This window comes from Lycorma delicatula, chromosome 1 (genome assembly GCF_047948215.1).
Source record: "Lycorma delicatula isolate Av1 chromosome 1, ASM4794821v1, whole genome shotgun sequence".
In the NCBI taxonomy this organism is placed as follows: Eukaryota; Metazoa; Arthropoda; class Insecta; order Hemiptera; family Fulgoridae; genus Lycorma; species Lycorma delicatula.
The window spans coordinates 206,789,719-206,805,411 of record NC_134455.1 but is presented as its reverse complement, the minus strand read 5'-3'; the positions used below and the strand labels follow the sequence as shown (position 1 = coordinate 206,805,411).

Sequence of the window (15,693 nt, the reverse complement as noted above, 5' to 3'; positions counted from 1 at the left end):
TAAAATTCAAATTTTTCTAACCTTTTTTTGTTTTAATCAATTTATACAATTTTATTCAGAATTAAATCATCTACAAGTTTTGTGTAAACGTTTTATGTGTTTATTACCCATTTAACAAAGTTACTGTATGTCAAACATAAAATAGTGTTTTTTACCCCAATTTATTGGTCTTCACTCCAGATTTTTTAAAAACTTCAGCAGATATGGTTCTAGGACCTATATTATTTGATTTTTCAGGTCAAAAACCATAAGAAATCAATACTAATCAGCCCCTTAATTAATTCCTAAAAATTTCAGTACGAGCTCATTTCACCAGGGTAGCTGAAATCCAAGGGACGAGTTTCACTAGCTGTAACTTCCAAATGAAGCATTTTAGGACATATGTTATGTGAACTTCTTCCATTATTTTCATGAGAAGACTAGGTTATCAAAGTCCTGGGGGAACTTTGTGATGCACTCTGTATAATACTTATAATACACTTTGAACGTTAAAAACACATCTACACTGCTGAAGTTTTAGGCTACACTATTATACAGGGGTGTTCCGGTACCTGAACTTCAGATATTGATTTAGAACACCAAAATGGGAAAAAAAGTTCATCCTTCCTACTCTACTAAATGGCATTTGTAAGTGTGACTGTGAGTACCTCCCCCTTAGCTTAGCATCGGAATGTACCAATCAATAGCGGAAAATCCTGATTGGTTAGTACATGTCTTGTTGTGTCAAGTGTATACTTGTAATATTATATAATGATATACCGTATATATATATATATATATATATATATATATATCAAAGTTTTGGGAAAGTTTAGTACTTTATAACCGGATTCAAATTTTCGGACAAAAATCGCAAATATCTCAAAAATGGTTAGTCCTAGTGCTCTGAAAAACTTTTTCAACCCCTCTCGCTGATATGCCCACCGCTCCCATTGATACCCTGGTGATGATAATATTTTCAAATGCCCCCGGGGTGGCGCTGTTAGGAAACTGATGAGGGGGTGCATTGGGGTGCTACCGTAATATCAAGGCAACTGCTCGCCCGATTTTCACGATTCAAACAGTGTATGTATCAGCAGGTCGAGAGCTAACTGTTTAATGCATCGAGTACACTCTTGATCAACTGGATCTTGGTTATCTGGAAATTAAATCGTTTAGCCCCACGTTTTGATTGCATTCACCTCACCCACAGTTAAATGTACTGATCTGATTTTTTGCTAAATATGCTCAAATCTGTGAGCTAGTGCAGCTGTAAAGTATAAACTTATTAAGACTAAAATTTAGAAAAAAATATATATATAATAAAACTTTTTAAAAACCACTCGTATTAAAGTACTAAAAAATACAAAATAAAAAATATGTAAAAAAATTTTAAAACAGCACTCTTAAATTATTAAAACGAACTAAAATGTAAAAAATAGTTTTAGGATGGTATCTCAGAATGGATTTGACAAGAAGCTTTGATGGTGATATAAGATTATGTGAAAGTCAGCTTCAAATTAAAAAATTTGATGTTTTGCCAATATTTTCTTATGCGTGATGAATGGCCTAAAGAATGGGGTGCAAACATGCATAAGAAAAAATTGACAAAAACATCAAATTTTTAATCTGAAGCTATGATTTTCACATTATCTTGCATATCACCATCAAATCATGCTGTCAAATTCATTCCGAGATACCATACTAAAATAATTTTTTATCTTTTATTTAATTTAAAACTGGTGTTTTAAAAATTTTCTTTATATTTTTTTATTTATTTATGGGATTGTTTTTGTTCATAAAATAATGAACTATAACCAAAAAATAGGCACCGGAATGTACCGATCACTAGCGGAAAATCCCGATTTATTAATATTAATTTCTACAGTTAAATTTCCAATTTAACTTTTTATATCAGTTTTCATCATTCAAAAAAAAAATATTTTAAACAAGAGGTAATCAATTTTGGACACCTAATAATCCCATTCTGAGACACCATGCAGAGGCACGCCCTTCTGCTAGTGTTGGCGTAAGTTCTATTTTGCTTTGTTTTCTTCTGGATGCCGTTCTATAATTTTCAACAAAAAAGTTATTTCTCAGCAACGGGTAAACCTACTTTAATTAAATTTGGCAAATCTAAGACTAGTGTCTCAATCTACAAAATAAAAAATTTTGTAAACATCATCTTCAAAAATTTCAAAATGACAGCCATATTTATTTTCTAATCTTCAATATCTTTATAATTATTTGTTTAATCAAATTTTTACTTATTAAAAAATTAATTAAGCATTTTATTTTGAACAAAATGACACTTCATTTGTAAAAATTTGTTAACAAACAACAGAGTTACAGTAGACAATTAATCTGGCAGTATGCTTTGAAAGCTGATACTTTTTTGCCTGTTTTTATTTCCTCCCTAAATGTAATAAAAATGAATAATAGTCAATTAATAAAAATTATCATCTTGTAGTACGGTGCACAAGTGTACTATCAGGGGTTAATAACTGATTGTTTGTCAATGGATTTTTGCAAATGAGGTGTCATTTTGTTCAAAATAAAATGTTTAATAAATTTTATAATGAATTAAAGTTCGATCAAATAAATAATTACAAAGATATTGAAGATTAAAAGATTGATGGCTGCCATTTTTAAATTTCTGAAGGTGATGTTTTCTAAATTTTTTATTTTGTTCACTAATCTTAGATTTGCCAAATTTAATTAAAGTAGGTTTATCCGTTCCTGAGAAATAATTTTTTTGGTGAAAATCACATAATGGTGTCCAGAAGGAAAATAAAGCAAAATAGGTCTTAAGTCAATATGAACTTGATTGCTCATTTTGGTGTTCTGAATATTGATTCAGAACCTGACCTGAAGTTAAGGGAATACATTCCAAAACACTCTGTATACAGTAGCAACAGTCCTGTAGCAACATAGAAAATCTATACTTTTGCAGCATCAAACAATTACAAGAGGGTTGCTATCATATATTTTGGTTGCAGTTCATTATAAAAATGAAACTTTGCCAATATGATTATCAATGTTTATTTCCTAAAATAAATTGAAATGTAATCTACAAATAACTATCTGGTGAATTTATGAGTTGATTATTATCACTTGTAACAGCATAATCATAATGACATGTTATTTCTGTAAAAAATACATTCAACATATAATTATTTATGATAGTTTTGAAAAGATATACTATTATAATTAAAATATAGACTGTTTTTAAGTATAGACATATCTATACTGATGGGAATTTGTAGATAAAACAACAGATCCATTCCCTATTTTATATTTTATGCCATGAGATACCGTACAGTATCTCTGTACTGTTTTCTTATCTACTACCCAACAATCAGATGATGCGTAACACATGTGACCTGCATTGTATTACAGTTATTTGTTTACGTTAACTATTATGATGAACACAATATAAAAGAAATGCTGTTCATCATCAATAATGTTACACATTGGCAAACAATGTGTAAAATTAAGAAAACGTGGTAACTGCCTAGATATAAAGATGAATATTCCTGCATCACAATCTGTTTATTAAAGAGTGATGTGAGTGTTAACTTTTTCTAATGAATCTTAGCTGAAAGTTAAACAAAAGTTTTACTCTTCTACAAGGTATGTAAAGTTCAGATACACCATTTATATGTAAACGCAATATGTATTATATACATATAAATTTTCATCAATTTAACTTCGGTAGTTTTTGCTGGGAATTGATGAATCAGTCTGTCAGTCAGGATAAGTTGCTTTATAGGTACAGATACAAAGTATATATCGAAGATAAACTGATGAAAATTTATATGCAATTTCTTTTTATGGTTAGTGCACACTAATAAATTTTTTTTTTTGAAATTTGAAGTGTAAAGTGGAGTAAAAATGTAACCAGATTATTTTTTTAATTTCTCTGTAACTAATGAAAGTATCAACCTGATTTTTGGTGTGAGTAATGATGTAAATATTTAAAAACCAATTTCTAGATTTTCTGAAATTCCACCTTAAAGGAGTGAAGAAATGTAAAATTTTTTTGAAAGATTGAAAATTTTCCCCATTTCTGTCTATACTAAAAGAGATATTCAGTAGATTTTTGCCTTGCAAATACTCTTTTGATAAATATCTAAAAACTATTTATGGATTTTGATGTTTTAAGGGTTGCAACTGTGTACAGCATGGAGCTTAACCAACACAGCCACTGCCACTGTTACTGTATGTACGATATGACTGGCTGACCTGCCTCCAAGTTCTTCACTGAAAAACATAAAATAAAAAAAATTAACCGTGATGGGAAAGGCAAGAAACCATATAGCACAGGTGAATCTGTGACGGAAATGCTAGTAAATATATATAGACCAAAAAAAAAATCGTACTTTTTAGATGTTCAAAAAATGTCAGGTTGTTATGTGTGCACAGATAAGCATAAACTACAATTTAAGAATACTTACTTTACTGCCGACAGCAACAGTCAATATATGTGATCCATCTTCTTTGGAGACCCAGTCTAACTGAACCAAATGTTTCTGAGTTAATGGGCAAGTATTACCATTTTCTGTAATAGATCTACGCAAGGATTGTAAAGTACTAAAACTTGGAACTGCCAACAGACCTGTGCAATAAAAATTAATGAACACTCATATTATAACTTGTAATATGATTGTGAATTTACTTAAATTTACAAACACAATATATGAATGCACTTACAAATCTACACTCAGGTAGGTAAATACAGGTATGTATATAAACTTTTAGTTGAAATAAGAAAAAACATTTCTCCTGAAAAAATATTTTTAGGCACTTTAAATGCATCGTTAACATTATTGTATGAAAATAGTCAATTTTAAATCACAATACCATTTTTAATCATAATAAACATTATAAAATCATTTCTTAATAACAGCACTAAAATTCAAATAAAAATAAGTGCAATTAATAAAACAAGAACTATAAATAAAACCATCATGAAAGACGTTATGAGTATCTGCAAAAAGCTACCTTGCTAAATTGCTGAAAAGATACCACAAACTATTACTAGCTAAAAAGACTAAATGATGTTGATCAGATTAAATTTTATTTTAAGACTACTAATACAATGGATCTTATCATGAATACAATCAGAGCTAAAAACCAGCTTTTAGCTAAAATTTATGATTACACATTGCAATTAAAATCAGTTTTTAGCAGAGGTAATGATAATCTCAATTAAAATTGATCAATCGCACAAAAAACAATGAAATAAATATTATAAAGAAATAAGGTTCTTTCTTTAGAAAAAAGAATTCATGTAATTTTTATATCACACTATAAAATGCAATTTCATTAATGGTTCACTTCATTCTTCAGTTATGGTTAAATAAGCTTTAATATATACATGACCATGTGTACACATCCTCTCATACACATGCATGAACACACGCATATGCACAAGCGTCATATATTAATCGTTTATTACAATTAGATGCACCATGTGCTCATGTTGTGATAAGTGCACTTTAAAATACTTTAAGTCAGATTATATAATTCATAAGTTATAAGTCCTGCTAATTATTATTCAGGTGCTTATAGTGCAAAAAGGTGAATTATGGTCTAAATTAAATTAAATGAAAAACAACTAATTATATGGAAACTACTACAACAATATCAGTCTGATTGCTACTGAAGCCACACATTATATTTATTACACTGATCATAAATAATATATATGAGGGTGTGTGTATAAATATCTAAGTTAAACTATTACATTACACCCTCTTTAACGATTCTCTACCTAATTCAGTTATCACCCATTCGACTTAATATTTAAAATCTTTCTTTTTTTTCTAAAACATATAATATAAAGAGCTTTCCTTCAATTTCTTTTGATTAATTTAATCTTTTTTTTTTCATTTTAAAACAGATAATGCAACTGCTACATAGTGACTGCAATGAAAAGAGGACAGTGACAACAAATAAAAAAGAATAAAACAATTTTTTCTAAATGAGATTTTTTCTTGATGTCTACATTAGCATCCAGCAAATCAACATAGCACTGTTTATGGTTGATTATAGAATTTATTTTTTTATTTATTGCCGGTATAACATTCATTGCACCTAATTTATAAAAATAAAGTATCCACTTACCAACAATTGTGAATATTGACTAATCAAGCGCTTTTGGATTACTTCTCCATCATCCATCATCAGGGATTACTGATTAATTATGAATTTTATAGTTGTGTATATAAATTTTTATAAATTGGGGAAAAAATATATCTGTTGTTCATAACAGTTGAATGTTAATAGTTAAAAGAAAAAAAAGTTTTGTCAGTAAGATATTTACAACTGTTATCTAGATAACAGTTATCATGAAGAGTATGATAACAGTTGTAAACATCTTGCTGACAAAACGTTTTTCATTTAATGTTGACTTATTTTAGCTACTGACATTCAACTGTTATGAATACAATAATTTTAATTTTTTTTTTCCATTTTAATTCACATTTATAAAAATTTAATGCACAACTATAAAATTCATAATAATCCCTGATAAAGGAGCAATAATCTGAAAGCGCCTGGATAGTCAATATTCACACTTGATACTTTATTTTTATATAAATTGTATAATACCGTGTTAAGAAAAATTGTACCTGATTATTTGTTCAATTAATTATTTATAATCAATTGTTTGTCAGTGTTGTTTTATGTTTTGTGCATATTTCTTTAATCATCCTTACACATTTGAGACCAATGTTTGCTTATAATACAATCTTATTAAATCAGATCTCAAAAGCTGTTCAATGAAGTTTATAAATTTACAAAATTCCAAACAAAGTTACATTATAAAAAGTTCTACATTCAAATGAAGGACAAAACATTTAATGTTCTATTACCTGGAGACAAAAATGCTACTTTTGGTATCTAAAATTAAATAAAATTTTTATTTTAAGGATTCTGAATTATTATATATATGATATGAAGACACAATAAACTAAAAATTGATTAAGACTGACAGAATTTTAGTAAACACAAAATTATAATGGTTAGCTATACTGTTCAAAAGGTATGTATAATTAACCAAATCAGTTGCATTACTCTAGCCTTCCATCTCAACAACTCCGCAAATAAAAATAAAAAATAAAAAAAAAACAAAAGAAAAAAGAAAAAAGGTAATAAATTATCTTTCTTAAATTTACTGGGTCCTTTATCTTGAACAATAAAACCAATAATAATCTATAATCATGGTATTAGTACTAACAGAACATGTACATAAAAAGAAATACAAAAACAGCATGCTGGCTAAACAAACATAAAGCAAACCAAAATAACAGAAAAAAAAACTAATTAAAAAAAACAAATGAATGATTAAACAATTATAAAACAAAGTTAAAAGATACCTATGGAAGTCAAATAAAACCATATTTTCTTGTTTATGGAAGAAGCACATATTTCTGTAACAAAATTGACAGAAAAAAATCTATATATAATCCTAAAAATAAATAGAAGATGAACGGACCTTTATAAAGATTCTTTCAGGTCAAGCAAAGCTACAATAAAATTCCGATTCAAACTTTCCAGTTTTAATTTTTAAATTAATAAATTTCATTAAATAATTTTGAAGAATTTTATGCGGTTCACTTCTGCTGATTCTTTGGAAACAAACAGTAAAACATGTGAACTTGTAAAACAATATATTATTATTATTTTTGTATCTAAGTTTATTATAGTAACATTATAACAACAAGGAAAATAAATTACTTTTTTTAACCTGTTGACCAATGTAAATATTTAGTCATATAACAGTTAGTTATTCAACCAAAATACAAAAAATCTGAAATAAGAATTTAAAAATAAACACTGTATCATTAAATACAGCAAATATAAATAGACAAATGGAATAAAATTAAGGAATCATGTTACTTCACATCAAACTTGTTAATATAAACACAATAACATAAATCACAAAATGGTGATAAAAGAATTTTACATATTCATTTGATGCAATTGACAACTGTTACTATTGATTAAATGAATGCACATTGATTAAATAATATATTGACACATAAATAATAAATAACTACAGGTACTATAAACATTAAGAAAATGTCTCTAAATTAAGAATTTGTAGCAAATATGAAATATGAAAGTTTTTAATAACACACTTCCCAAAAAGAAACCCACTTTTAGTGAATAAAATAAAATGAATTTTACTAATTCTACTTTTCTTTGGTCAGAATGAGCACACTGCAGAAAATAATTTTACAATTACACCTAACTTAGTCTATATCACATACAGCAGCCTTTAAATTAAATAGATTACCACACTGTAGAGGAATAGCATCTGTCTTTTTATCCAGAGGGTTTTGGTTTCAAATCCAGATCAGACCTGGTCCTTCTCACATGCTATAAAATTTACCTACTGTATGACACTATGGAAATTAACCTGTTGTTGCTTAGATAACAAATAATTATACAGATACATATCTTTATATTTAAAAACTGTTCGATTAACTGTACAAGGAAAACTTATGTCAGTTTCTGTAAACAATAAATGAGTTGCTTCTGATCTCGTCTTTCTTAAAATCAACTTTGTAATAAAAGAAATACTTATCAGCAAACTAAATGTATGGTTTGAAGAATATAATTTTAAGTTTGAATGAACTTATACTATCTTACAACTATTTCCCATATATCCTTGGTGTAGATAATTATCATCTTTTGTTTATCCTATTTCATACTTTTTAATCAGTACATAGCCTGAAAATTATTATGCGACAATCTTTACCCACTTTTTTTTACAAACATAAAAATATACACCACAAATGAAACGCAGATTATTCACAATGGTATCTAATAAAAATAAATCTACACCCGAATTATAAAATAATCCATGAATACAAAAATTATGACTATAAATCTGCTTAATTCCTTAACCACAAAAATATACGTTATTCTAAAATATGTATACTACAAAAAACCAACAAATCTATAACACAAAAATAAGAAAAAAAGTTACATAAAAACTTTAAGATGTTTAAAATACAAGAAAATAATTGTCAAATGAAGCTGTTTCCTAATTAAATCCTCATAACAAAAAGAAAATAAACAAAATGTGTAATTTGAGTTTAACAAAATTTATTTAAAAAATCACGTTAGCTGTTTCAGTACATAGTACTTTTCTCAGATGTTACAAACACAACCCAAAACTTAAAGTGCATTACCAAGAAAAGTGTAAATACATAAAAAAAAATGAGATAAAATACATAAAGATAAAGAATAACAAGAGAGAGTACACATGTTTGAGTAATACATAAATTTATTTATTTAGTTTTCTGGTTGACTGATAGGTACTGTTAAATTCATAGCCTTTTATTTTTCTTTTAATAAAAGAAAATAAAATAACACACTTTGTTTATGCTCTTATGTTGTTGGGGGAGGAGAAAGTAAGAATTAAAATAGGTGACCACAAGACAAGAAAGTAAAGATAAAAATTACAGCACATATACTTAATATTTATAACAAAGAAAGACGAATGATGTTATGTAATGTTAAATATATTTTAAAAATTAATTTGACAGCTTTCATAACATTTATTGAAGAGGAAATTTCTGTTTTATGGGTGAGAAAATTAATTAATATAGCACAAACAGAATGTTCTAATACCTAAAATTATTATACAACACTAGTTAATTATATAAAAACATTAAACAAAATACTGATCTCTGAAGCAAAATTTTGTGCACTATTCCTTACAAGTCTTATACAGAGTGTATCATGAAGTTCTCATGAGACTTTACAACCTATTCTACTCATGAAAATAAAAGAAGAGGTTCACTATAAGCATATATCCAAAAATGTTTTGTTTGTGAGTTATGGCTAGTGAAAGATTTTGCTTGGATTTCAGCTATCCTGATGAAATGAAGTTGTACTGAAATTTTTAGTACGTTAATTAAGGGATGAATTAGTGATTTCTTATAATTCTTGACCTGTGAAATTGAATAAAATAGGTCCCAGAATTGTAGGTTTTGAGAAATTTGGGTGTTAAGACTAATAAATTAGGGGAAAACATTGTTTATGTTTGCTGTACAACCTTGTTAAATGGATAATAAATACATAAAATTTTGAAAACAACTTTGGGGAATTTAATTCGGAAAAAAACAGATAAGTTGAATAAAATAAAGAAAAATTTTAAAAATTTGAATTTTATTTAAAAACAGTACACTAGACCAAAGTGAATTACACCATACCAGTTTATAATAAAAGTTCAAAAATGAGACCACCATTTTCAATATATTTCTTGACATGGTTCTGCTTTTGTTGCTCTTTTTAGTTTTTCAGGGCTGTCCTTAAGTTGCTAAGCCACATCCATAATCCAGATAATTAATTTCTTACGAGAATGAATTTTTGATTTGTATTCAATATTTTTCATCCATTCCCAGATATAGAAATCTAATGGTGTTAGATCAGGTGATCCTGGTGGCCAGGAACGTGGAAACTTCCTGGTGATCTTGGTGGCCACTTCTCAGGGAAATGATGACTTAAGTGAGTGGAAAAGGCAAAAGAAAAGTGGGGAGGTGGGCCATTGTGCTAGAACTATGGAACACCTACAAGCAGTTGCGGCAATTCTTCATGAAGAAAGTCCAAGCAAACCTCAGCATTTAAGTGACCAGGTAATATGAATGGTCCAAACAGCTGAGTGTGAAGAAGGCTTTATCATACATTGATGCTAAATTGGCATTTTCAACACTTTTTTAGAGGTGCCTTCCACAGTTTCATGAGGATTTACTTCTGCCAATTATGTTGTTGTTGATGCTATCTCTAGTAAAATCTTTGTTATCAGTAAACACATACTTGTAGAGTTGTTGATTTGTATTCTACCAGTTGCAGAAGTCCAAGCTAAGCAGATTGTCTCCTGGGTGTAGATATTGAACTGGCTGTTTATGGTAAGGATAAAACTTGTTTTGTTCAAGTGTCCACCAAATCATTGAATGCCAAACTCCAATCCGCTTAGAAAAACTGTGTGATAATGCCTGGACTTCATCGATAATAATTTCATCAATAACAGCATTATGTTCGACATATTGTTCATAGCTGGTACGAATACTAGGTAGTGAACATGTTTCTCGAAGATTGCAAAAAAGTTACATTAATAGTTTTGGAATCTGGAATCTTGTGATTCAGAAAATAATATTGAAAAATCATTCAATTCAAAAAATGAATATTTCATATTTGACTGCAGCAGATCTTCGATTACCATTACACACACCCAAAATGAATACCACATCAGTGTATTCCTCTGTTCTAAATAAGTATGGCATTACTTCAATGGTGAACCGATCACATTCAAACTAAAATTCACAGAAAAACTTCGCTAACGTCAGCATAGTTAACAGTACCCAATATACTTCATTTACCTTACAGAATGATTTAAATACTAATACAGTATTGCATGTTGTTGATCAGCTGTTATTTTATTACAAACTTTGACATAATAATTTTTCATTAATAAAAAAAACTATTATCTTAGTAATTTTTATTTTACTTCACTAGATATAACTTGCAAACAAAGAATTTTATACAGATATGTATGTGAACGTTTTCCATTATTTTAATGAGTAGAATAGGTTATGCAAGTTCTGAGAGAATTTCATGTTACACTCTGTATATATTATTATATTCAATAAAGAGCAATGGTGTACTTCTATTTGATATCCTTATTAAATAGAAAAACCATTAAAAATGAATTAACTAGAAATTAGCGTAAAAGATAAGAGTAAATATGTATGTGCATGTGTGCACACATGCATATACACAGCTGTGTGTCTGTATACAGTGTTAGACTTAAAAGAGGCTTCCATCACTTAATTTAGTTTATAAATAACAGTTTATTAGCAAACACCTAGATAATTTACAGGTGTGAAAATGATATCTATGCATTTCTATATACTTGTCAACATGTTTGACCATGTTCTTGGCTACTCTTGTTAGCTGTTCCCTAATTTCTGGAAGGTACTGGTAATGTTTATCTTCAATTCCTGCAGGGTGTGTGGACTGCTCTTATAAACAATTTCTTTTATGTAACCCCACAAAAAGAAGTCTGGACTAGTCGGATTAGGGTATCGTGGTGGCCACAATTCTTTAGAAATGATTCTTCCACCAAAAAAATCTTGTAGCATCTCCATAGCAGAACGAACTCTGTATGGCAAGTGACCCGATCCTGTTGCAACCAGCAGTCATTCTCATTCTCTCACAGTAAGACTATGAATTGTCAAATTCATAGTCGATGGCAGCAGCATCCAGAGTTTTTCAAAAAACAAGGGTCCTATTATTCCTCACCTTGAAATGGTACTCCATATGTCTATTTTTTATAGGTGTATGTAAGATTTAAAGAAAATGTGCAGGTTTTCAGTACCCGAGGTCTGGTAGTTCTATTAACACATTCACCAAGATGAAACCACGCTTCACCTATGAAAAACACTTGATCTAAAATGCCAATGTTGCCTCTAATGAAGTTCTTGAACCATTGATGGTAGTGAACCCTTTTAGCATAATCACTGTTAGCTCAAAGAAAACCTGCATTTGATACAGATAACATTTTATCATTCTCCTTGCTGCAATGTGGGCTGAACTTAGTGTGTTCTTTTTCTGGTTTAGTCTCTGCAAAAATTTATAAGGAGATCTGGTAAGTGCTGTTTTAAGTCGTGTATGACCTGTATTGTTAAAACTGACCTGTGTCTGGTTGTTTCTGGTCTAACACTGAATCTGTTTCACAAAATTTTTTAATTAACTTCTGAATAACACTTTTCACTAGTGCTTCCTTTTCAAAATTTTCCTGAACTCTGCCAAAACAAACTGAGATTTCATCTCTAAATAAGTTTCAATCATGAATACACATTTCGAAACAGTTAACTGCATTTTAACAAACAAATCATGATTATGGAACTTTTTTTCAAAAACCAATGCTCGACACAGGCTGGCAATACTCAAATGTGCTAGGAATACACATGGAGTAGAGAGGAAACAGTCCTCTCCACTGCAGCTCCAGTCGTACCAACATCTTCCACATTACATGTATGTATATTAATTTATATTTAATAGATCAACCCAAGTACAGAATAATTGAAATAGAATGACTTACCTTATTTTACTACATAAGCAGAAACGCTTTTGTGAATTTAATTCTCATCATCAGCTGCATTATAATGATATATATTTCAAAAAATATAATAAACTCACAATTCATAATATCATATCACTTATTAATTTATATTGTTATTTTTTTTTAACTAATTAAAATTTATTAAAAATTTTTAATTTATATTTTCATTTACTTCAATATACTTTAAAAGCTTATACAAACATTTAAAAAAACTTTTACTTAAATTAAAAATTATAATCAAAACAAGATGCAAAAAAATATATTGCTTAAAAATTAAAAGATTAAATTATAAAATTAGGTTAAAAACTTAAAATGTAAACAAAATAAAGATAAGGATAAAAATTAAAAACTTTTAAAGTAAAATCAAAACTTAAGTACACTAAAATTATATGCTAGCCATTTCACTGAATTTACTTTACTAACCACATTGAAAGATCAATAACTCAACATTATTTTCAAAACAGATGGTGGTACTATTTACTGCAGTCTTTATAATAGCGTCATCTTCATACTCTGTCTGAAGGTTGATCATATTAAATTTATTCTTATGTTTATATATATAAAATACCTTTCTAAAATGTCAAAACCCTTATTATTCCTATCTATAAGGAATTTTTTAATTTCTAATATTTTTAAGTTTGTCTGAATATCTGACATTGTGTGCTTATTTTTAATCAAATGATCTGATACATTCGATAAACCCAGTTTATATAGGTTGATCAACCAATATATGGGTTGATCTATTAAATATAAACTAATTTGTATTGGTACAGAAGAATATGGTTATTAAAAGAATTTATTTAAGAAAAATAATATACATAAACAAAATAATAATCATGTACATATGCATAAAATCAAAGGACAAAAAGAATTAATAACCAAGAATAAAAATTTAATTATCACACAATTAAGTCCAACCTTTTTAAGACAGCCAAGAAAAATCATTCTGTTCTTGATGGAAGTCTTATTCTTAAGATTATGAGTAAAGACATAATTTTATAAATTCCGACTCATTTGTACACTGTCTTAAGAAGATAATAATAAAATTTATAGTTTTCTTAATGAAAGAAATCACTTGAGTTTAAGTTGTCATAATAGCATAATAAAAAGTTATAAACATAATTTATCTCAAATTAAAACTCATTCTCTTTTACATTATTTTATTACCAATTATGTTTCAGTATGAAACGTAACAATTACCATTTTAAGGAAAATGCTGGAAAATATAGATTTTTCACTTCTTTACGGTATACTTAATATATAGTTTTCGCATTCAATCACCAAATACAACTCTATAACATTATCAAAACAATTATGTACAAATGTAGCTAACATATTAAAATATGAACTTTTTCCTTTATCTCATCAAATTTCAGTCATTTTCATAATTACTTCAGCAATAATGTAATGGATAATTAAAAAAAGTTGTTGTCTTCACTTCCAATAATTGTATCAAAAGTATTTTTTACAATAAAAAATTTTATGATTTTAATTCAAACAATTAAAATCTAAATTACAATAATTTTAATTCCTTTGTAGTTAATAATGCTACAGAGGCTATTCGGAAAGTAACTTTTGATTCATTAAAAAAACAATTTATTATTATTATCTTATAGCTACTTTTTTACTTAATTGACATCCAAATTAAGGCACTTCTCATGTAGTAACAAGTTTTTGAAAATCCTTGTCATAAAACTCTACTACCTGTGAATTAAGCCAGGTAGTAACACTGTTTTTCAACTCCTTGTCATTTACACAACACTGTGTCGTTAACCATTTCTTCATTCTTGGGAAAAGGTGATAATTACTGAGAGCCAAATCAGGAATATATGGAGGACAGTTAAACAACTACCATTTGAGACTGCCGATTTGGTACTGAGTAGATTCTGCAGTATATGGATGAGCATTGCCATGAAGAAAAACTGTGCCTAAACTCAGCATGCCGTGTCTTTTGTTCTGTATGGCCCTTCTAAATTTCCTCAGTCTCGCAGTGAGTTTCAGGGTTAAGTGTGCTGCTTTCCATAAAATCAATCAAGATCACAACTTTACGATTCTAAAAAAACTGATGTTGGCAGCTTTTTTGAAAAAAGTGTTTGATGCACCTTAATGGGTTTTTGAGGAGAAAACTGCTATTGCATTGGTGTGCTTCCACCGTGCTGATTGAGCTTTTGTTTCCATGTTAATAAATTTAACCCATCTCTCATAGCCTGTTACAATGTAGTCAAAGAGTTCATATCTTTCTCATTATAGTAATGTTGAAGTAAGATAAATGCTGACCTCATCCCCTTTTTTGTGTGTTCATTAGAAAGAAGCTTAGGCACCCAGCAAACACAAAATTTGTGGAAGCCTAAACCTTCAATTTCATGCAGCACTGTTCAGGATTTGAGAGAAAAAACTCTGATAATTCTGTTATCATGAATTGACAATTTTCCCAAATTTTCACATCGACACTTGCGACAAGTTCATCTGTGGTAATTGAAGGTCGACAACTTCTTTTATTGTTGTGAATGTTTGTTTGAACTTCCTGAAATATACTGCACCATTATCTTACTGCACTGTCACTCTTGATA

The 15,693-nt window shown here is 28.6% G+C and overlaps 1 protein-coding gene across 5 annotated transcripts in view; it reads right to left on the bottom strand.

Moving 5' to 3' along the window:
- Positions 1–15,693, bottom strand: part of Rbcn-3A (rabconnectin-3 alpha) — a 518,724-nt gene that overhangs the window by 370,510 nt on the left and 132,521 nt on the right. For all 5 annotated transcript variants that reach the window (XM_075371055.1, XM_075371080.1, XM_075371085.1 and 2 more), the window contains one exon: positions 4,437–4,597. In XM_075371055.1, coding sequence (XP_075227170.1) covers positions 4,437–4,597 — 161 coding nt within the window. The remainder of the gene's footprint in view (positions 1–4,436; positions 4,598–15,693) is intronic.